The 25301-nt window shown below is 38.7% G+C and overlaps 1 protein-coding gene across 1 annotated transcript; it reads left to right on the top strand.

Moving 5' to 3' along the window:
- Positions 1-1330: 1330 nt before the first annotated feature.
- Positions 1331-25033, top strand: TSPAN17 (tetraspanin 17). Its single transcript, XM_072401039.1, has 8 exons — positions 1331-1679; positions 11216-11266; positions 14223-14369; positions 16909-17079; positions 18130-18255; positions 19563-19610; positions 21263-21379; positions 22600-25033. Exons 1-8 carry the CDS (start codon positions 1593-1595, stop codon positions 22663-22665), a joined length of 813 nt encoding a protein of 270 aa, XP_072257140.1. The 5' UTR covers positions 1331-1592; the 3' UTR covers positions 22666-25033.
- Positions 25034-25301: the final 268 nt, after the last annotated feature.

The raw sequence follows: 25301 nt of genomic DNA, 5'->3' as shown, positions 1-25301 counted from the left end.
ATAAACAAAATTTCCCTTTAAAAATTTATAACCATTTTGAATGCAGTCCATGGATTTGCTGCAAAATTTTTAATGTGTTTTTTTGAGTTGTGTGTTTTAATGAGTTGTGTTAATTTATGATAGAGACTACTGTCCATTGTCATCAAAATCTCTGGTTTGTGCATTATGCTGCTAAACATGACCAGACCTACATTGTAACTTTCTTGTTAAATGTGACATGTGTTTCATTTTAGGTGCAGGCTGTGGCTCCTGGTGCAGGTCATTTTTTTTTAATTGACCCTAAAGGTCTGTAAGGGAAGGTATAAATGATGGATAGAATGGGGGCTCTGGGCTATTGGAGTTATTAAATTTAGGGTTGGTTGTACTCTAAAGAAATCCTAAATTGACCCCATTTTCCTGTTCTTTAGTGGTGGTGAGCTTACTTTATATAGGAGGCTTGAGTGTGGCTCCTGACATTACTTAAAGCGTACCTAAACTCAGAAATTTCACTTTATATGAAAGGGTGGGCAACCCTTTTATGTAAGCTAAAAATTCTGTTTGTTTTTTAAGTGCAACATGCTTTTTTTTTTTTTTTTTTTTAAAGGGTGCTCCTCGCCCCCCAATTCTTGATCATCTAGTAGCGGGAATGGGAGCACAAAGCCTCCCGGGATACCTATGTCACGCATCCTGGGGGGCTCTTGGGTGCTCCTTCTGTGCATGCCCCAGTATCACGGGTATGTGCAGAAGGAGATTTTTTGTTAGAAGAGAAAAAATTTGCCGACCAACCTACGTCACCCAATCTCGTGCCTGGGTCGGGTGATGTAGGAAGAAGAACCGGAAAGAAGTGGGAAAGATGGCGGCGCCTGGATGCTAGGACGATGTGGGGACCCGATGGAAGAGACCTCCAGACTGATTGACTGCTCTGCGGGATGAAAGATAAATGTATTTTTTTGTTTTGGCGGACTTTTGAGTTTAGTTCCTCTTTAATGTCTGCAGACGTGAACAGAAGCCGGTCACAGACTGTTCTCATGTGTTGAGGACGTGCCTCAGAAGACGGTCATAGGGTTACTATTTCTGGAAAAAAAAATACCAGCTTAATTTTTATTTCAATAACATTGGTAACAAGTTCAATATTAATGCAGCAGAATCTGCTCCAATACATTTTTCTCTTCACATTTGTCTCCCCACACACAGTGTGAAAAGGCCTTATGATGGACACCACTAGCAGCCTCACTGACTGACAATGTTTACCAAGGGCTGGTCTGAGCTTATATAGTAGGATGTTATACTCTATTGTGACCACAAGATGTCGCTAGGTGAGGCCCGCCCCTGGGAGGGAAGGCGGAGTTAGACGGCGCAGTGCATAAAGCAGGACAAGGCTGCACAGCGGACATGGCTATCCCGTGCCTGGGACCCCAGGAAGAGCTGTAACAATAGGGCGGCCTTGTTCTCCCTGTGCTCTGTGCAGCCTCCCAATGCCAGCGTTATTAGGTTCGCGGGAGTCGTCCTACCTTCCCCATAATCCTGCCCTGTGTATCCTTCCCCGCAGCAGCTCGCCTGTCATCTGTGTGTGATTGGATTGCTGCTGCCCTGCTGCTCTGTGGATCCGAGCCATGTCTGGCAAACACCAGCACTTCAAGGGACCAGAAGTCAGCTGCTGTGTCAAGTATTTCTTGTTCGGCTTCAACATAGTGTTCTGGGTGAGTTCCGTGCAGCTTGGTGACTTTGGTGAAGGAGGGAAGTGTGGGAAGACTGAGGCTTTTGTTTGCTGCCTGGGGGTAATGTAGTCACAGTGGCTGAGCTGGCCTTTCTGTTTGCCACTTTCCATTGTTTGTCCCTGGTTGGGGTAATGATCTGAAAGAAAAGCTATTATCTCAGATCCATGGCCAATTCCAACAGCAGAGACGGCTGAACCCATCAAAGCAACCCACCACCAAGACTTGTAGTGACCCCGATATAAACAAATAGGGGTAGGTGGCTTCCATGAGTTTGGAGGTCTCTAAGATATGAAATCGCCGTACGATTGTCCTATTTCCGTCCGATACTGCAGTCAGAGCCCAAAGATGTGCTGACTTGGAGCTGGCCGTCATCTGGTTAAGTTGTACAGGATGTATATTTGTGTGGGTGGCCGTGTTTTCATTTCCCAGCCATAGATCAATGTTAACAGCACAGTGGAGCCTTCTATCCATGTGTTGGGGTTTGGGAATTCTTTACCGATCGCCTGTAAATTGCCCATAGGAACCTTCCTTGTAAATGATCGGAGAATATCAGGATGAGAGATCGCTGTGTAATGGGGGCTGGGGAATCCAGCATCGGGATGAATGGTGGGATTCACCCCTTTACACAATGTGTATTGTTTACACGCCAATAATTGGTTTTAGAATGGATCCTTGCCATAATCTTGTCCCGGGTATTGTTTGCTGTCTTGCTGATGCTTTAAAGCCAGCTACAAATTGGTTTTGGAGTGTCCTCATAAAGCAAAACTCCATTATAGTGGTGGCTTTGGTCAAGCAGATGTTTATTATAATCCTTTATGTCTAAAGTGTTACCATAAATCAGATGTTTTGAGGCCACTTCTTTTCTTGGTTCTAAATGCGCAGTTGGACATAGATGACAAGCAAAGGGCAAATTTTACGAGGAGATAAAATGTTGTTTGGTTTTTGATGTAAATAAACCTTTGTTGATATCGTTGGCTGCCATTTTTGATTTCTGGAATATGCTCGTTGCCTGGCGCTGCACGTCTATTACTTTATAAATGTTAGTCACTAACTTTGAACAAGTGTGCAGCCAGTGGAGACGGAGTTCCCTTTTTGCATTCTTCCTAGTTAGGCTTTATGTTACTGGTATGATTTGGGTTTAATTATATTACAAACATTTAATAGGTGTCAGCCCAGTAATCCTAATATATGGTGCCTACATATCTTTCCACTTTTTTTCTATGTATTTATTTCTACTCCTAGTTCTGTGAATACCATTTTCTAGCCTAGGGTGGCTATGCTCATTCACTCAACCACCAACCGAGCCTTGAGACCTGTACTGGGCTGTGGGACTCGGCTGTCTGTCGGCTTCAGCCTTTACTGTGATGGGAAGGACTTGTGTCCTCTCTGCTGTCATTTTATTATTTGTGTAAGGCGCCCCCAAGAACACCCCAAAATGGTTTCATGCAAGAACATTTTTCTATGAATCCCCCAGGTCTATGGGAAAATTTTCTTGCATGAATCTATGGTTTGTGGTAGAAAGGGGTGTTGGGGATCATCAGTGTTGTGCTATATCCCTAGGGAAAGCCATGGTATATTCACCCAAAGGTACACTGGAATCCTGAGCATCCCTCCAGTTCTATGTATGCCCAGGATCTGCCCAGTGTGAATCCTCTCCTTTCTCTGACTGCTTTGTGATGGTGTGTACGTTGGTGTAAACAGGCTGTATTGAAGGCAATTTTCTCCTATATCTTCATGTTGCCATTGACGGAAAATCACTTTTAGCGTGAATGAATGATTTAGATCTTGTAGCACCTGCATTTCTAAAGATCAGCTGAAATGATGGCTGTGTTTGAAACCAATGTCTGTTTGTAATAGTGTGTTAGTATGACGCTGATCAGTAATTGCCCACCTTTCCTCCACCTGTAAATTAAGCTCTCTCTGTTGCTGTGGTGACATTACCATGGACACAGAAAATCCAAATATTTACATTTGGTCAGTTGATCATACAATTGTGTAACTCTCTAGTTAATGTACATTGACATAAAATTGCTACATTTTAACTTTGATTTTCTCTTGGGAAGGTTATAAATTGACTAGCTGGACAAGGTACATGTGCAAAATTCAGAAAACCATGGAAACCAGGCTTAATGATTTAATACTTGCTAAACTGAGAAGTTTAAAAAAACATTGGGTTAAAGCTAAACCCCGGGCATTAGGTCTACAGCCCAAAAAATCGTCATATTAGATTAGAAAAAGGTGTGTGTGGCTTTTCTTTTGTTCAGTTTAGGTGCTCAGGTTGCTGTTTGGGTGACATAGACACTTTCCTCTGCCTTTGCAGTACCTGCCATTCCTGAAGACTGCAGTAACATGATGTTGTGACAAGAGTGCCAGGTATTGGTGTGGGTACACATTGTAGCTCAGGATCAACAGTCTTCACCCCTAGGAGGGGCATCAGTGAGGGTGACATGACTGCACACTAAACTATGTAAAAATAATTCTATTTATTTAAAATAAAATTGGGGATCTTATCCTTGCCTGTAGACGGGGATTAATGTTTTTCTACATCATAACTGATCGTCTTGGCATTGCCTTTTGCCTGACCTGCTCTGTTTCAGGACCCTAGTTCATCATTTTGACCACAGCTTAATGTGTTTTTAATATGACAAAACACTTCTAGTTGCCATCATCACAAGAATATAGACAAAATCTTCAATTAAGAAACTTGTTTTTGTGTTTCCCAAAACATTTTTCTTTGGAGAGATCCACTTTCGGAACATAATCTCCCATTTGGGGCACATATGGGCCAAAAAATTCTGTTTTAACCTCCAGTGGCCAATATGCAACCATTGGTGTTTTACAGCAATATTTGTGGTTGATGTGCTGCTTGCTTCTGTAGTGTGGCACAGCCTGATTGATGTGTTGTGCACAAAGCATACTGCTAATAAAGTTGTTTTTAAACCATAATTGTGTGTGCTAACATACACACTTTTTGCTTACAGTCCAATAAAAACAAATGGGCTGACAACACCTGGATGTGCACACCAAAATAGGCTCTGCACATCTGGCTGTATTTCTAGCAAACAACACTAGAATTATTTCTGACTTGTTTAATTGTCTTCCAGACATTCACAGTAACACATTGGTGCCACAATTGTTCAATGATTTGACATTGATCCATTTTATGTGCACCTTTATGGGATCTTGTGCTTGTCTTGTTAAATGAAAATTTGATGGTGTTCACCACGTTTTCCAAGCAAATGAGAGTAGCTTGCCTCCTAATAGTTCAGTATTATTTGCATGTGTATATTTTGTGCAGATGGGCTTTACTATATTACATTTCTTCAGATAATTAACGGCAAGTCCTTACAATTTTTTTTTTTTTTTTTTTTTATTATCGGCCTTAAAGTAATTGCCAAGATGGTTGACTAATGATTTAATTAAAAGTCTTGTTTATATGTATAACTCATAATTGTGTGTAAGCATGGGATTTATTAAAAGTAACTTCATGAACAGTGGCAGTGCTTTTATTTCTCATGTACCTTGATTTTAATAAAGATCCTGAGATAAAGATGAGTGTTCTGTAAAAGCTAGTTGCCTGATTGGCATGATAAGCCTCTTTTATCAATACATTGGCTCATTAAGTGATGTGTACAGTTTCTTTCTTTGAATATCTTCTGTAAAACCACCCCTGGGTTGAGGAGCTACAAAGCACCACAGAAAATGTGTGTGTGTGTGTGTATATATATATATATATATATATATATATATATATATTCTGTATGTGTACAATTTAGATATTTCAGTGATAAAGCAGGGGTTTATAAAGACTTATAGCATTTAATGATGGATGCAGTGTGAGTACCAAACAAGCTCTTTTATGCTGCCGCTTTGATTTATGTCTTGCTTGCCTTGCAACTATATAATTGATTCCAAATGTAGAATGTTTCTTATGTTGGGGGCTCTGGTAGGTTATGCTTCAGATATGTAACTTGCAAAATGCTGTGCTTATTTATAGGAGACAAACGGCAAAACTTTATAGACAAAGTGGCAATATACACCTAATGTACAAGAGAATCTACAGAGTTTCACATTGGTCATTCATAGGTTAAAGCATTTCTAAACTTTTATTTAAACAAATTTAAAGTTCAGCAGATGCATTTTTGCAGCAAGTATGTTGATTAGTGTAAGCTCTAAGTTTTACCTTTTGGAACTGAACTTGACAGACTCCAAAATCTATTGTGTAACTGTGCTTGGCCGTAGCTGTGAAAACAAACACAACTCCAACCTTTTGTACCTTTTTAGTTTCCTGTTAACAGATTGAGGTCCTGCAGTTGCTCGACACTTGCGTCAGGTTATGGCTTCCCCTGTGGACACATGGTTTTTACTGTAATACAGAAATGCTGTAAAATGTCTGACTTTTATTATCCTACAACTTCAACTGATGTTACCATGTGACACGCAGGAAATAATGTAGTGCCGTGAGCAGGTAACGGTAACTTCGGCCCGTAAAGCAGATTTTCTGACCACCTTTTTTCTTCTATATACTATTTGTATTCAATTTTGCACTGAAATGCGATTAGAATTAGCAGTGATCAACTATCAGTGTTTATTCTGAACACTGGAATGGTCTGGTCTCCGAAACTGCTACATTTGTGTATATTTTTTCCACCTTTATTGGCTACCGTTCATAGATTCCATATGATGTAGCAGTGTTTCTCAACTAGGGTTCCTCCAGAGGTTGCTGGGGATTCCTTGAGCAAAAAGCAGTTTGTGCCTCTAATCCTAACTACATCAAGGATAATTACAAATTCTACATAGGTGAGGGAGGAAGAGCACACATTGAAGAGACTATTTCCAGCAAATGGATCATCCCTTTTAATGGGCATAATTATGTATATAGTGTGTGTGTGTGTGTGTGTTAATATATCATTTGAAAAGTATGACGTTCTATAGACAACAATGGGGATAAATGGTGGCAGTTTCATTGTGTTAAGTGCTGCTTGTGCCTGCTTGTTGCTTGTGCCTGCTTGTTGCGGGTTTTGGTGATCACAGATATATAGTACCGGTTAAGTACTCTATTCCATTTCTTCATTTCTTCCAAAAACTGGTGCTTTATTTTGGGTACAGTTCAGTGTTCTAATTTGCAAGTAGTTGGATTTATTGTGATATGTTGCTTTAGCTTTTCAGATTATCCTCTGATGTTGGTTAAGTAAGCTGGCTGTAAATTCCTGAACAAAACCTGTTAGAAGACACAGAAATAGAGTTTTACTTGCCCTCCTATGTGACATCCTGACATTATTCTAATATATCCTTTACCAGTTTTACAGCCCAACTTTAGGCCAATAGTAAATAAAAATTGTATTTTTTGATATTTCCCAACCTCTGTTACCAATGATAAGGTGTCGCATGGAAAGAAAAATGAAAAATGGTAAAATGTAAAGAAAATTATAGATAAATTTCTCAAATGGAGATAAAACAATAGTGTATTTGTTTGGGTTTTTCTCTAATTTTTACAACCTTTCTTGAATACTTCCATGTCATTTCACAATGTCAAGAATTTGTATAATCTTTCAAAAAAAAAAAAAAAAGTAGTCCTTTAGTTCAGCCAAGTGACTTTGCTATAGAGATGTTATTGGTCTTTTGCAGGCAAAACAAACTTTTGTTCTCTTCTCTCCCTAAATGTTTAGATTGCAACATTTAGAACCTTGTGGAAGGTTGCAGAGCCCGATTGCAGTCAAACTAGTCAACATGGCATAAAAACTGCATGGGTACCAGGATCTCTCCATCAGGCTACAAAGTTGATGCTTGCCCATGCATGTGTCAATCTAAATACACGTTTGATGTGTTTGCATTTGGCAATAACCCATTGGATACCCTTCATTGTAAACTCTTAAATTTGATGAATTGTAAAGGTTTTTAAAGCATTGCTCATGGAGCTTTTCTCTCATAGGGCTCTAAGCGTATAGTATATCCCCCCACAGATCTGTGACCTGCTGGTGGCCATAGCCTTCAGAAACCCTTTGTGTTATTAAGCTGCGTCTTATTATTGTGGGGGGAGGAGATCCTTACTGATATGTGTAGGAGCCTGAACCCAATGCAATCGTGGGCAGGACATATAAACTCCATACTGATTGTGTCATGCCTGATCGTTCGTCGTTCGTTTTCCAACGATAATAATTGGAAGTGTGTACGTAGCTTTAGCCCTTTAGGGATCTATGATCACCTTGAAGCTTACACATGACTGCTTTTCCTGGCAGAGAGGAGTAGGCAGGTATACATTGCTTCGGGGGATGACTTTAACCTTTCACATGACTGATTCACTTTGCTCCTGCAGGCAAATGGGAGGCCAAGTATATGTTACTGCAGGAGTCCACCTAATGTGAACCTTGTACTTTATCTTACCTAAACAAAGCCCAGGTTCATGTTATACACTTTCAGTTTTACATGTGCAGTGAAAAGGGGCAATACTGTTTTGCTCATTTCCCAACTGTGTCTTAGGTTACTTGCTGGAAGAATTTCCCAAAATTAGACACCAATCAGCCCTAGCAGACCTGTCACAATGGTGTAATATTCTACCTTTTACAGGCTCCAGGTGAATAATGTAAAAGAATTTCTTATTACAAAAGTGCAGATGTCTAAAGGTGGAAAGACAGCAATCATCCTAGCGATAAGTCCTATAAAAAAAAAAATTGCCTGAAGCTGATGGTTTACTTTACGGTTATCTGAGGAAGCTATCTGCTCATTGATCTCACATTATGAAAATGTTTATATATTTTCAGCATGGTGAAAATGGTTTTCCTAATGCATGAGTAAATTGTAAACTATTTTTGATTACAGCCTTACATTGGATCAAAAGCCGAAAAAGATTGTCAGTCAGCAGTGAAGTACATCTCCACTGTTTCTGCCTATGAAGTGCCTGTTGCAACTAAAATGTGCATGCCTGACAGCATCCTGCTTATCACAATCAAGGCATGTGCTGTTCCTTGAAAAGATATGCTTGTTTATATTTTTCTGCTGTAACTTGCTTTGCTGACTGACATCTCTAATTGTGCCCCTCCCTTATCAACAAAAAACATGGCTGGACATGTTCCTTATCATACATATTTGTGTGTGTGTGTGTTAGCATTGCCCTGTTCTGCAATGTATGTCTGCCAGTAAGGTGCACTGGGATGTTGTGAAATTGATTGGCACTGCAGGGCACCAACTAGCGCAGACATTAATGTAGCAGTGTTCACCCGGCCCCAGTCTGTGTTTCCCATATTTATATTTACTAAATGACTGTATGCCTTCACACAAAAACATCAATTTTTTCTTCTAGAGCCAGTAAGAATGACTGTTACCCTGTAGGCTTTTTATTTGTTAGATGCATTTCTATATTTGCTGTGGGGTGTGCTTCCTATGGTGTTTGTGGTTGAACACAATGGTCATCAAACTATTGATGTGCAGGGTAATATAGTTGCACTGGTGTGCTGTGAAAAAATTTAGGTTTGTGTTGGACATGTAAATACATGATGTGGTAATTTGGTATCAAAACGACCCCAGAAAGAGTTTGTCAGGTTGTAACATGTAAGCGCCCTATAAGTAGTGGCCCAGTCATTTGTTCATGTGGTGCAATTGTTTCCCCTTTGTAAAGCTGAACTTTAATTTCTTTATATTTTGCTGTCCCTGATTCCTCCATTTTACCCATCAAAATGCTAATAAAATTAGGAAACAAAACTTTTGTGTTCACTACATACCTTTTACATAAACCAATAGACTTTATTGCTAGGTTCCTGTGTTTCTTTGCACTACAGGGAGGTTATGGCTGGCAGTGTGGTATACATGGATTCCTGAAAAGGAAAAGCTTGTGGTAACATCCACCTGTAATACTGAGCTTCCATAATTGAGTGTAGGAACTAAAACAAATGAAAGGGGCAGCCCAGGGACCATAAGGCTGGGGAAGGAATGGTTTTGATGATGCCATAAATTCTGCAGGCTATATTTGACTTGCTGCAGCTTGTAATTCACAATGTGAAAGGCTCATAGTGTGCCATGAAAATCAAAGGGTGAAAAAAATGTTTGCAACTGGATCTTAAAAATGTTCCACGTTAAGCTCCTTTCCAACGACAGAAGACTGAAAGATGCATGAATGAGTGCTGTACATATTGCGCCATCCTGCTCTATGAAGAGGGAAGATGGAGAACGAGCGATCAACACCCCCTGCACGCTCTCCCCTTCCCTTGTATTGCAGTCATTTGATGTCCGACATTCATGGATCTGCCAGGACGCATCCATGGACGACAAGCTCTGTACACATGCCAGAGTCTCGTCTGATACCTGCCCTGAAGCAATGATTGGACAAGATACATCTGAAATGTGTACGTAACCTTGGACCATACTTGATGCTACCAATTCCTTTGCAAGGTTTTGTTCAGGTCACTACTTTCATTTGTTTCTTCTTGCCTCAGAAGTCTTCTGTCTTACACTAATGCCGGCACCTCCCACTCTGGTCTTTCTTACCCATAGAAGAACCCTGGCTGTAGTGTCTATGTACTGTGATAGTTTTGGTGACAATGTAAGGAACTAATGCCAAAAACAGTTTTGCTACAATTGAGTGTCTCCTTTTTATGAAAATCATGGGAGGCTGTATGGTAAATGCATCTTACTAAATTGTTTTAGAGTCATGTTTACCTTTTTGGGTTAACTGTTTCTGTACTGAGCTGATAAGATGTCTACAATGTGGTTATTGTTGGTTCTTTTTCTTAGGCAATTGTGCAGGACAAAAAGAGAAAGCAAGATCTTTAGAATGTGATAGTGTTGTGGGAGTAAATTCTTTGTGCAGTGCTGAATATTGCACTGTGAGAGAACTATGGCCTTTTGTTCTGTAAAGGTCGGGTTGTAACAGTCTATTCTTTATCCAGTGAATGAAATGACACAAAACCATTTTAAAGTGTTTTTTTTTATTTTTATTTTGACCACCTGAAAATGTTAGTTGCAAGATCTTAGTACTTGTCTCCACTCTGGAACAAATATGCATCTCTTCATGTCAGTGTAAAGTTGAAACTCTTGATCTGCATACTTGTTCCAGATCATTGGATTAAATACAGATTTTTTTTTTTTAGATTGGTATAAATGCCAAGGAAGTGATTTTTTTTTTAGAAGAATTCACTCAATCAGTCTAAATGGAGTGTGTTTACTGCCTAATAGATATCCTATCTAAACCACTTGCCACCTGGTGCTATTTTATAAACCCCTGTAATGCTTGACAAAGATGCATGCAAACACCTATAAAACCGTGAGGAGTAGAAACTTCATTTGTAAATTCTTGATTCTTCCAAAAATGTCTCCTAAAACTAGGGGCATCTAGGACCTCACTTTCCTACATGACAAAGGTAACTCACAAAAGCAGCTGAACAAATCTTTAAACTTTTTGACAGATAAAAACGGTTCACTGAAAATTGGACTTTGGGATGTTGTAAATGTAATATGTGTTTTGGACTGAGTACTTTTTGGTTTTATAATGTTGTATTCTAACCTGTTGCCTCCTTTTTTTATAGTTGCTAGGAGCTGCTTTCCTGGCGATTGGATTGTGGGCATGGGCAGAGAAGGTAAGTGCCAGTTTGGCTTTATCATAAAGGCTTTAGGCTATGTACACATGTGCAATAATTATCGTTGGATAATGAACCATTAAGGACAGTTCAACAATTATTCACGAATATTTTGATCGTATAGTGCACAATTCTGTACATGCTGAAACTATACAATCGTTCAAAGAAAATCCAGCAATAATGTACACACACTGGATATGATCGTTTGAACGATGCAGGAAGTGACGCGTACTGGAGAAAGTGTACCACAGAACCATCTATGATCACTGAACGACAGTACACACAATAGATGGTGAACGATCGTCACCCAATCGGATCCGCCTGGACGGCGGCTCGTTTCCAAAGACGTTTGTCATCGTTGGTCTGTCGTTCACTTTTTTTGTTAACGATTATCAGACGTTCAACCGTTAGTCGTTCCTTTGCAATGATAAATATTGCGCGTGTGTGTACCCTTAGATCAGAGGTTGGCAAACTCCGGCCTTTAGGCCAGATACGGCTTAGCCGGGAGTTTGTTCCGGCCTAACCCTCTCTGGCCGATCCGGCCTAATGCCGGCAACCTGCGGCTCTTGCTGGCCAGTATTAGGCCAGAACAAACTACCGGAGCCGCATGCGGCTCTTGAGCCTCCTCTTGCTGTGGTTCCCAGAAGGGAAAACCCTCTTCTCTGCAATGCATACGGAGAAGGAATGTTCCCTATTTACCCCGGCGGTGGAAGTGTCAAAGCCGGCTGGGGTAAATAGGGAACATTCCCTCTCTTCCAAATGCATTGTGAAGCAGAGGGATTTCCCTTCAGGGGGTGTTCCTGGTGGGGGGCAGAGCCATTAGGGCAGGACTCGAGAGAGAGTCTGGCCTAGTGTGCTCCTGCCCACCCGTGAAATGGCCTAGTGGCCAAAAAAGTTTGATGACCCCTGCCTTAGATGGACAAAAAGCAAACCTCTTGATAGGATCACAAGGGTTCTAACACTCACCATTATATTATTGCCTTGATATGATCTTTAGTTCTTGCCAGATTCGAGCACTACATCATTTAACTCTAATATATTAAGCATTATCGCTGTTTTTCCGGTGTGTTGGGAAAACAAAGCATTTTCTTTTTTAGACAAAAATAAGTACAATGCATGGCATACTTCTTCAAAATGCCAGCTGTGGTGCACAGTGAACATTTTAAATGAGAGCTTGAGAAATTTTGGGAGCTACCTATCTTGTCCATTTTATAGATAGTTGGGGTTCTGTAGTCCTCGGAACATGATCAATATTTTTTTTTATAACTTATTAAGGTAATAATTAAAAAAGGATTTAAATGTTATAGGGACTGTAGGAACTATATTGAGATGATCTATTGTGTGGGAAAAGTATAAGGAGTAGAAACAATCCAGCTCTCTTATGAGAGATCTACAATCCACCTTATTCTACTGACAATATGATTGTCCTAATGAACATTTGCACTCCGGAAGCCATGAAGTTGGGATTCTGTTAAGCAGCAAGAACAATAGGTTCCCATAATTCGCCAGCTAGTAGCGCACAGAAGACTAAACAGTTCACAGAATCCTTATTTTGTCAGTGTGCATTTTAATCCCCAGTTCCCCTTTACCCCCTGTTGTTTGACTGGTCATGACTAAAGAATAAAGCTATAAAGTTCAGAGAGACCCTATCTCAAAGCATTATTCAGAAAAGGAAGTAGCTGGAGGTAATCCAAAAACATGCATTTTATAGATCCTGTTCCAAAACTAACAGTATGGACGCAGACGTGATGTGCTGAAATGAACAAGCCTCCCCGTTTTCAAAGATAACAATGACAAATCTTTCCATGGCCTTTAACATTTGACATTTAAATTAGCTACCCTTTCACTTGATTAGGAAAACCTCCAAACCTCTTCTAGAAAACTAAATTAACAAATCTCTGTGAGTTAAATACTTAAAGAGGAACTATACCCAAAAAACCTTCAATCCTGCAGGGCAGACCGATCACTCTGGAGGTGTCCAGCATCTGGTCCCGCGACAACTGTCAGAGCTAGCCCTCCGGGCAACGCCATCTTTGTCTTCTCTCCTGGGTTCTTCATCCTACGTCACCCGACCCAGGCACGAGATAGGTTGACGTATGATGAAAAAAAAATTGCCAAATTTTATTTCTTTTAGCAAAAAGGCTTCTTCCGCGCATGCCCGAGATGCTCGGGCATGCGTAGAAGGAGTGCCCAAGAGCCTCCCGAGATGCCTGACTTAGGTATCCCGGGTGGCTTTGCACTCCCATTTATTCTTGACCGCCTAGGTGGCCGAGAATTAGGGGGCGGTGCTGCACCCTTTAAAAAACAAAAAAAAACTGAATTGTTACCCCCACATAAAAGGGTTCTCCACCGTTTTATGTAAAGTGAAAATTCTGAGTAAAGGTACGCTTTAAGTCTGTATTGTACTTGTGAAATAAATACCACAGAGAGCATTGTGTATCTGTTCCATGGCTGTAATAAAAAAAACATACCTGTTCATTTTTTTGGAAATATAAAACAATCTTCTCTCCTTGTCCACTGCAGACTTATCCCAAGCTCTCTTGTCCCTGCACAGTTCATTATGCCTCATTATGGAGGATTGTTATTCAGTAGTCCTAACATGGTTTCTGTCCTGTTGTGACTATGCTTCTCATGTCTCAATGACGCAGTACAGTAAATAGAACGCTGTCATTGTACGTTAGGAAGTGTAATACTGGCAGGATCACCAGGTGAAAATGAAGGTGTAAAAAGCATGCCATGTGTGTGATATATATTTCATTTCTCTGATGTGGTATTTGCACAGATTCTCAAAGGCACGTTTCAGAACAAGTGCTACAGTCCTCTCCTCCTTAGATCTGTATTTAATCTGTCTGTTAGACTTTTACATAATGAGCATGTTCCTGCTTTTATTGCTTAGTTTTCAAAAGTTTTTTTTGTGAAGCAGTAATATATGATTGTTTTTTTTTTTCTCCTACAGGGGGTCCTTTCCAATATTTCCTCCATCACAGACCTGGGTGGATTTGACCCTGTGTGGCTTTTCATGGTCACTGGGGCCGTTATGTTCATCTTGGGATTCGCAGGTTGCATTGGAGCGTTACGGGAGAACACCTCACTTTTAAAGTTTGTAAGTTATCCCAGATATCTTTGGGTCATATAATCGGTGGCCTTCATTAATGAAAATAACAAGATAAATTGTGTTATACTCACCAAAACGCCATTGTTTTTTTATTTTTTTTGTGCCACAAATGAATCGGGGAAGTGTCTTCCTTTGCATCGATGATGGAATGGGGTGCTAACACTGCCATTGTACTTGCGTGGCAACTGTACATGTGTATGTGTATCTCTGGAATCCTAAAGGACACTTTGTCCTCTTTTAATGTGCAAAATCTGCACATAAACAGCCAATCTGAAAGTAGTATTCTACTTAGTTTAATATAACTGTTTCCAACTAGCCACACTAGAGAAATGAAACCAGTGCATTCTCCAGTCTTGTTCATGCTGATCCTCTCAACCAGCACAAAAAGAATTGAAGTATATCAGTCTTTTCTTTTTAAATCTCTACTCTGGACTGCGGAAAATGTTTAATTTTCACACAAAGATAGTTGCTTGGTAAGTTACCATATTCTTCCCTTGCTTTTCTGTCCAATGTTCATGAGATGTTGACAGATCCTTGCTGTCCTTCCTTCAATGCAGGACTGCTGGTCTTGCATTGTGTCTCCTAACAACCTCTTAGTTAAATATATGTTCAGTAAGAAATACTTGAATTATAAATCTGTTCTATATGGTTTCAAACACACAAAACACTCAAATCCTCTGATAAGAGCTGCCCTGCTTATATTAAATGGCTGATTGCTCTAGTAACTGTTTCAATGTGGACTACCATCAACAAGTCTGCTTCTAGCCCTGCGTTATTATATTAAAGAATATTTAATGTTAGTTTTTTGTTTTTTTTGACCAAGTGCATGAATTATGTTACCCATGTTTGGCAATGGAGTTACTTGCAGTAGGGTGATGCTGTACAACTTGGTAGCATGCTTTGATTGGCAACAACCTAGAACACTTTAAATTCCTAGATTTAGCCCATTGTGTAATTATAATTGTACACAGCAGGGCAAAGTTCCTCTAACTTATAAAGAAAGCATGTTATGTTTGCCAAGTTGACAATGCCACTGTATGTAAAATGTCCATAAATACCATTTTATATTTTCTATGTCTTTATATTCATACTAAAATGGTATTTGATCTATTCCTTGTGTCTTCTACTAGTTATTTAAGTAGAATTTGATATGACAGTGGCCCCTTGTATTGACCTAATGTTCCATACATTACATTTAGTAACTCTGTATTAAGTGATGCAGAAAGGGGTGAAGGTTCTCCTGGAGGTGCCTCTTCCAGCCCCGCTGAAACCTTTTCCCCAGGAACATAACATTTACACACCTTGTCATCCATATAATCTTAAAAGATGTGATCTTTCAGACCAAGCCACCTTCTTTACTTGTTTACCTGTAAGCAGTACTGCACTTTGGGAGGACATTGCCCTCTTGCTGGTTCAATAGTTGTCCAACCATTGACCCCTTTTTTGATAGATGCAAACCACTGCACAGAGCATTTAATCATGCATGGTTCTGACTACATGTAAGTGTGGGGGAGGGGGATCAGTGTTATCATTTCCTTTCTTTACATAGGCCTAATTGTGTGCAACCTACAAACGTTTACAAAAGTTGTGTATCAGCATATGTTAAAGTATAATTTCTTCTTTGAAATTGGCTTACCTTTTAGCTCCTGCAGGGTAACGATACAAGAATAAAAATTCCATATGTATACGACACGTAAAACCCAGGAATAGCCAAAGAAATTAATGTAGTCATAAGATGCAAGCACTTATTTCCTCTGTTATTTGTGTCCTGCACAGGAGCATACAAAACCTAGGAGTGAAAACAGGAGGGAATGACAACACAGAGTAAATTACAACCATGTATGCATTGTACTTCCGGTGCATATGTTTTTGGTATTTACACAAGGGGCCCAGAAGGGAATCCTATCGTGCATATTGTGACTTTGAGCTAGAGGAGCAACAATTATGCTCTATGCATAATGTAAATTTTTGTTTTTACACAAAGAAACTTATGAAAAAAATGTAAAAATGTCTCCCACAATACAGGAACATTTCCGTGTTGTATTTCTTTAGAAACTACCAGTAGAGGGAAATACTTGTTGAAACCTAATGTCTTAACTTTTATGGCTGACAACCCCCCAGCTCTGTACCATAGAAATCCTGAGCAGTGTTGTCAGCTCTGACCATGCCTTCGCTATTGTACTACAGAACACCTCATCCCTAGCTCTGTAAGATGTTCTGTAGTGCAGCAGGGAAGAACTGGGCAAAGCTGACAACAGTGACTTTAATTTCTGTGCGGCAAAGACTGTATCGACTCGGAAAGGTTAGGAGCCCAGCAGATTTTAAATCGCCAGAAGAAAATTATGAAAATGAAGTCACTTCTATTGTTTTTATTTTTTTAACTCAATTAAAACCAACAACAATTAGACATACATGCTTTGTATTTTTTTCCTAATGACAAGGTAGTGAAATATAGTTGTTTTAGTTCAGACTAAATGTGGCTATAAAGCCCTTGTGTAATCATAGATTTCTCTTTTTCCTTTTGCAGTTTTCCGTCTTCCTGGGGCTGATCTTTTTCCTTGAGCTGACTGCAGGGATTCTGGCCTTCGTGTTTAAGGACTGGATCAAAGATCAACTCAACTTCTTTATTAACAACAATGTGAAGGCATATCGCGATGATATAGACCTCCAAAACCTCATTGATTTTGCTCAGGAATATGTAAGTGGAAATCTTTTAGTATTTGTTCTTTGTCAGTGACCAAGCTTTTGCAAGGGGCATCCATTTTACATTTTATTCTATAATTGCAGCAATTACACTGGTCAATAAACATTTTCTTGCCAAACAGATTAGTCATTTTAGGTTATGTTTGATGCACAGATTCCAAATATGGTATTGGTTTTGCAGGATTGGCTCTAGTTTTTGAAATAATGACCTCAATAATAACCTCATAGAAAACTAATGAAACAGGAAAATTAAACAAAAATAAACTAGATATGCCTGCGTATCCAAAATTTAAATTTTGAAATACCTAATGTCAATATATTTTATATAATCAGTATATTTACAGAACTAATCATAAAGAAGTCATTGAAAAACTCTGTATGATTTGCTTTTATGCTGATGATCAAGACAATCACGTTGAAGGCTCCAGCAGTAGTCTGCCATCATGTGTCTATCCCATCTGCCCTGATACCTTTCTTCGTCTATTCCGATTCCTGTATCACAACAACTAGAGACAATTCAATGAAACTGATGTCTTTTCTGGATTTTTGTTGAGCTGTGTTTTTAGTTCAACACCTTGGTTTTGCTGCCCTCTAGTGGAAGCAGAGAGAACCTTTACATTGCCAGGCAGACTGGTATGAGTATTTCAGGAACTGCTGATCTGGTATTTTTATGCACAACTATCTATACAGCTTACAGAGACAGGCCTGAAAAAGAGATAAATATCCAGTTTAAGTGAAAATGCATTGCTAATGCCAGAGGTCGAAGGAGAATGGCTAGACTAGTTTGAGCCGATGAAAGGCAACAAGTTATTTAAATAACTACTCAACACGCCACACCTTGAAGCGGATGGGTAACAGCAGGAGATCACACTGGGTGCCTCTCCTGTCCACTAATATCAGGTGTCTGAGGCTACGTTTTGCATGGGTTCACCAAAATTGGATAAGTGATTAGATTAGAAAAAACTTTGCCCTGGTCCCATGCAGCATATATGCACTTTATATATTTGTAATCCTAATAAACTTGTATTTTTCTCCTTTCTCTCAGTGGTCTTGTTGTGGTGCTCATGGACCCAATGACTGGAACCTCAATATCTACTTCAATTGTACAGACTCTAATCCAAGCAGAGAGCGTTGTGGAGTCCCATTTTCCTGCTGTGTGAAGGACCCTGCAGTAAGAAGCCTTCTTTCTTTGTCGGGGAGATTTATATTTTGTCCCACTGTCTTAGGGCTACTACAGCTAGCACACTGCAGGTTACTTTTAAAGATCGATGCCGTGTTCTTCGTGTTTTATTGTACTTTTAGAAAACCTGCAGACATTTTTATTATTTTTTTTTTAAGATTATATATCATTATGTTTACAATTCTAAGTATACAAATATTAAAACTAAAAAGTCCAAACTGTGATGCTTTTTTGCGCAAGTATTAATACATAGGCTTATATTTGGGGACTCTCCACCTTGTTTTCCTAAAATCACAGATGTACCAATGAGTACAAAGTTGTATTCAAAAAGTTTTCTAAGACTGTCTTAAGACTTAACACTACAAAGGAAGTTGTGCCATGCACCATAACGCTGTCAGAAATCAACAATTGTTTCAACTGCTTCTGTTAACTGCTCTGTGAACTGCTAAGCTAAATTATTTGGTGTAGTGTAAGACACAAACTTTATACATTTGTTTTTAATTGGTAATAATACATCCAAATCAAATTGCTATGGCTTTTTAAATGTAACAATGAGAGTGGGGTAGGCGAGAAAACAGTACATTTTCATATTACTCCATTTTTAGATGGACCTGGAAGTTGTTTTCGCTGTTGCAAATCAGTACAGATCTAGGTTCTAACACCCTGGCATTAGGTTTGTAATCTTTGTAGAAACTTTTTTTGCATTCACTAACTTTATCAAACACACTTACTGCTGACCCAGGACCTTGGACATTGGTTAAGCAGCTGGAGGAAATGAGTGCAGCTTTATAAATGTGTATAGGACGTCACAAAATGTGAAGCTGAGACCAGGGCTGACCATATTCAATAGCCACACAGGCTTTAAATGATGCAGTCTTCTTTGAGCAAATGTATCTTTCTAGGAAGTAGATGTAAACTCTAAAAAAAAAAAAAAACCTGTGGGAGATGCAGTACTGTGATCTCTGTGAAAGAGAGAAATAAAATACCCAAAAGTGCTCCCCCTTTTTTCTTTCTTTTTTTTTTTTTTTTTTTGCAAACATGCAGCTAATATGAAAAATATATCTGATGCTGTAGCTGCCATAATGTTCTTATAAAATAGAAAAAATAAATACCTTCCAAATTAGAAAAGTTCAATCTTATTACTAGAAACAAAAAACACTAGGTAGCCTGTAGTAGTATAGTAACAGTTTGTAGCAGATATCTAAACTGTGGTTGGAGAAATATGCAGGGCTTTGTTAAAAACATAAATTGTAATCGGCAAGCTGTGTTTCTAAGATGAGTTCTCTCTCTGTCCATAGGAAGACGTTCCCAACACTCAGTGTGGATATGATGTGAGGCTGAAGCTGGTAAGACTGGTTACTTGCATCTTTCACAAACATGAAAAATTGAATGTGTGTATGAACACCATATACCACTAAGTCAGTTAAACTTCTGGCATATTGATTTGTCCTGTAGGAAGCTTAAGTAATTGTGAATCAATTTTATCTGCCTCAATGCAAATGAAATTAACAACTGGTAAGCCGATTTCCAAAGAAGGAATGATTTTAATAGATGTTTCTTTTCTCCTTATTTTTCCTGACTGACTTTTTTTTAATTTTATTTCTTTATTACGAGTCTTGCTTTTTGCATAATTCTGCCAGTCTAGTTTTACAACAATAAAATCACATTTACCTGCAATTTCGCAGATTGGCCTATCTTTCGGAAGGTTTCTTCCATCGGGTCGAGGGAGCGCTGGGCATCGACGTCATCTTCCGCGCTCTTCTTCCTACGTCACCCAATCTCGAACTGCGCAGCTGCAAGATTGGGTGACTTAGAATAGGAAAAAAATTGCTGTTCTCACTGCGCATCTGTGGGATTTGCATTTTTTTTCTATTGATGAAAGAGCATGCGCAGAAGGAGCAGCCGAGAGTCCCCCAGATGTGTGACACGGGTATCCCAGGAGGCTCTGCGCTCCCATTAGGGGGCAGTGCTGCACCCTTTATAAAAAAAAAATAATAATTTTTAATAATAAAACAAAAACATTTTTTTTACTTTAAAAAGGGTTGTCTAGACTTCTCCCCATGTCAGGGATCTGGAATCAGTGCTTTCTAGAGGAAAGTAGGCCCAGGTTTGCTTTAACCTCCCTAGTGGTAAGCCCAAGTGTGACTCAGGGTAAAAAAAAGCCTGCAGAAAGCGGTAACCTCGAATCACAGTTAAAAAAGTAAAAAATAAAGACTTACCTGGTCCGATTGGCATCCTGCCCATCCAATAACATCCTCTTCCTCCAATCTATTCCCCAGGAGTTCCGGTGACGTCGGTGCATACAGGCGGCGCTAGGGGAAATTCTAATTATTTTGTATTGCATTCAATACAGAATAACTGTATTGAATGCAATACACTGAATTTATATGTCTAAAAGCAGTACAATTGTCTTTCATGTAAATTTAGTTTACAGTAGAATATAATAGTATGAGTATAATAAAGTTTGAAACACAAAATCATTTCAGTTTATTATTAAATGTATTTTTTTTTTAATTTATTATTTTGACATGATTTTGTGTTTAAACTTTATTATACTCATACTTTTATATTCTACTGTAAAATAAATTTTCAAACAAACAATGTATCGCTTTTAGACATATAAATCCAGACAGAAATGAACCGCCAGGGAAGTTTATCGTGTCACACCTTGGTTTGCTCACCTAAAACTGATCTGGTTTACCCAGGTGCCCAATCTACTTGACATTTTCTTGTATTGCTTGTGTGCATTGTTGTGATCTCTGTGCCCTATGTTTTGGGTCTGTGCTCCTGCTTAGGCTGTTATGAGGGAGTATTCACTCTTCATGGGGTTTTACTATAACATGGCAGTGAGATAGTACTGCTGAATTGGAATACCTAAAACCTATAGGAAGTCAGGTATTTATATTTTACAAGTCATATTAGTTGTACTGCTTGCTTTTGTAAGTTAATAGTATGTATTTTGTCTGGTTTATAACTGTATTTTTTTTCTTGTGAACAGGAGCTAGAGCAGCAGAGTTATATTTACACCAAGGGATGTGTGGGCCAGTTTGAGAAATGGCTTCAAGACAATTTAATTATAGTAGCTGCAGTGTTTGTGGCAGTTGCATTACTACAGGTTTGTATTTTGTTAAGCTTTCAATATGTCGGTCGTGTTTGCAGTTTCGTATGTGGTGTTTGTAGAAAGTAATTAATGTAATGTAGACAATATTCAGTTTACTTAAAAACTTCCTAATATGTGTACTTAAACAGAATTACTGGCAGGGTTGTGTTTACTTCTCTGCTGCCCTCTACTGGATAACTTTGGATTGTTTTATAGGACTGTGCAACAATATTGTATTCTGATAAATTTAACCAAATTATATATGTATTGATGGTTATTAGTATATAGTTCCTTTTATAATGACATTGTATAATAAATAAAAAAAATGCCTATGCCACACTGTTCTCCTCTCCATTGTGTATATACAACCTATAAAAGGGCAAAAAAAACCAAAACAAAAACAAAACAGGAATAGCTGAAATTTAAAATGACCCTGGTCCCTAAGGGTGGTACATGCGTGAGAGTTCTAATGCTGGTCTATGTCTACCAGGATTTATCCATTCCTGAGTGCCTACTGTCAAATATATTAGGTACCAACTTGTCACTGCTAGGTTCTTTCAGGCTGCAAACAGTTGGCAAACTCCTTATCTTAGCTAGCTTAAAGGTTGCTTTTGCAGATGGTGCTGCTAAGAGTTTGATTTAGCCAAGTGGTACCAATCCTTAACAGACTTAGTTTGTGAGTGGATTCTTCTCTTTGTATTGGATTCAATACTAACTAACTGTATTGAATACAATACAGAGTAATACTAATCTCGGCCAGGACACTATCTGAATGGAGTTTGCAGCTTCTCCCCATGTTTGTGTGGGTTTCCTCCCACATCCCCAAAACATGCAGTTAGGTTAACTGGCTTCTCCCAAAATTGACCTTGACTGTATTGAAGACATATGACTTTGTAGGGACATTAGATTGTGAGCCCCTTTGAGGCACAGCTAGTGACATGACTTAGGACCTTGTACACCGCTGTGTAATATGATGGTGCTATATAAATACTGTGTAATTTAAAAAAAAAAATAATCATAACAGATTTTTTATTTTTTTTATTTTTTATTTATTTGATTACATTTTTTAAATATTGGACATATTTCAGTAAGTTATGCCTAAGAACTATAGGCCTTCAATGTAAAATAAACTTCTATGCAAAATAATGTACCGCTTTTGGCATAAAAATACTGACATAATTAGACCGACACATTTTATGTTAACATTTCTTTTTTTTTGTCTATTTGTTTTCCAGATTTTTGGAATCTGCTTGGCTCAGAATCTAGTTAGTGACATAAAAGCTGTGAAGGCAAACTGGTGACACATTGCCTTGAATGCCCCTGAGCCCATTCAACACTGTAGTCTGCCTTACAGGACTGCACCATCGTAACACCAGAGACTGCTTGGCAAAAACTTATACTGGAATACCTCCCTGCACTACTTAGTATTTCTTGGAATGTTCTGAACAGTGGATGAGAGGTGACTTAATTGCAGTGTGTTCCGTCCTGCTGATTGAGGAACAATGACGTCTATCTGCGCAACAATACTCATGTCAGTCCAAGCTTCCTTCCCTCCCTGGAGAGGCCGGCATTGGAAGCGAAGGTGTAATATAAGTGCATGTATGATACAGAAAGGCAGTGTGACAGTGATTTATATTTATAAATATATTATATATAATATCTATATAACAAACCAGAATGACTACACACCATTTTGGACAACCGGATGTGTTTTCTATGCCATGAATCTGGAAGGAACTGCTTGCATGAACTGCTTCCAGAATGGTGTGCAGTGCTCACCTCTGAACCTTGTAATGTCAAACACTGGAACCGACGCAGCTTTATAGTTTGGTAATAATCTTTCAGAAAAGCTGCCAATGTGACTTTTTTTTTTATTGAAATGGGGAGGTAGGGGAATCTCATTTTGTGTATTCATTTCTTTGTACTGGGACATTTTATGTAGGCCTTTGCAAGAGGTCACATTAGGGTAACTTTATCTGACTGTAAACAAAGTGCTCAAGGTATAGATTGGATATCCCAATAGCAGCATACTGGAGGGGAATGCAATAGTATAGTACCTCAATGCCAAATATGTGGTTTTACACCTTAAATGTCTCTGTCCCTGATGCTGTGGTAGATGTTGCTCTTTAGTGCATTTATAGATTTTTTTTTTTTTTCATGTGCTGACCTACAAGCCTTGATTTCCCTCAACATACTTGCTGTGGTATGCCATCTCTAAGAACATTTATCCTTGTCTTTTTTTAATTGTGTGAAATTCTTCATATTTAACTTTTTTTTTTTTTTTGTCCACCGCCTTTTTTTTATTTTTTTTTCTATTCAAAGCCTCAATGTCCCTGTACATTAAAATGTTTTTTTTTAATGTTTGCTTCTGTGTTAAGCATCTTCTTTATCCCACATGATGCTTTCCAGCTACTGATGTAATGCTTGTGTCTAAATGAAAATCAGCCTGATGCAGTGAGAGTATATACACCACAGCAAATGGGTTCTGTTTTTTGATGGCTTGGTCTTCTCTTTAGTGTGGTTCCCTGCTAAGGTATATTGACAAAAATAATTGTTCCATACCTTGAGACTACATTCCATGTACAGTCACTAAAAGTTCAATGACCAGACAGTAATCTGTTTATCCTGCATTTTATTTGTTCCAAGGCACAATTCTTTTCTAGCAGTCAAAATATTGTGCAGATTTTTTTATCCCAGGTTTCAGATTTATGTCGAGGGTTATCCGCTATAATGTGTATTCTAAACTGATCTGTTCCATATTGGTGGGGACACAAAAGCCTTCACATTTTAGCAATGTAGTACAATTTCTTTGTGCTACACTCCCAAATTATAAATACATAAATTTGGATGTAGACCAGATTACATTATAAAGCAGTTTTTAATTCCAAGCTTAATCACCGCTGTAGATTGTAATAGGATTTTTTTACAACCATAGAGGCAGTAGCCTTTGGGTGGAGTGTAGACGTTTATTCCTCTAGGAGCAATCTCATAGGGGCCCCAAGATTTCTGAGTCCTGCCAGATGTATAGAGGCTGCATTTCCTGTCAATACTGCCATTTTGTAGCCATGTTCTTCACTTTGTGTGTCTGACATAATTGTGTTTACACTAGACTCGGCTTTATGCACAATTTTTAAAATTAGAGGTCTATTTTTTTTATCATCTCCTTACTTGCAGTTTATTGATAATGTTTAGCAAAATAAAGCTAAACAAGATTAACAAAATGCTGCCGTACAACTTCTAAGACTTGCCATAGGGAAGACAGTTCAGTCATTTACTACAGAGCTTTTGTCTTATAATGTTCACATTTTTATCTCCTAATGTGGCAAAAAAGGATTTTTTTTTTACTGTTTTATGTTAATCACTGTTCTAATTTGCAGGACACCTAAAAGCAAATCCTGGCCAGTAAACACAACCTTCTTTTGCATAGAAGCAGATGTCTTCTAAAATGCTGCTTTTTGTTATTTTTACCTTTTTAGTCCCTAAAAATTGTGAATGTTTTCAGATGTGCACATGTTCAACAGTTGCCAGCCTTCACTGATAAGGCGAATAATCGTCTTCGTCAGCCGTCCGCACTTCATTCCACTGCACATAGTTCAGTGGATAATCAGGAAATCGCAGTGCAATGTTACTGTACAAATTGTTTATGACAAATAAAGTCCTAAGACTTTCCTACTGAGTCTTGTGTTTTACTGGAGCAAATAAAATTAGAGAGGTGGTAGAATTTTTGATTAATTGCAATTGTATTTCACATTTAACATGCAATTTAATAATAGGTTTCAACCACACGGGGGTGCTGTGTAACAGCATATATCTCTACACCAGCATCACCAACATGGAATTCTCTCATAATGTGGTGTATGGCATTAGAAACATACATGGTTATTAGAGTTGTGTAAATAAATTTTTGCATGCTACCCCAAGTTCCTCTATTATCACT

The sequence above is a fragment of the Pyxicephalus adspersus genome, chromosome 2 (assembly GCF_032062135.1).
Source record: "Pyxicephalus adspersus chromosome 2, UCB_Pads_2.0, whole genome shotgun sequence".
NCBI classification, from domain to species: Eukaryota; Metazoa; Chordata; class Amphibia; order Anura; family Pyxicephalidae; genus Pyxicephalus; species Pyxicephalus adspersus.
This window is presented reverse-complemented; position numbering and strand designations above follow the sequence as displayed.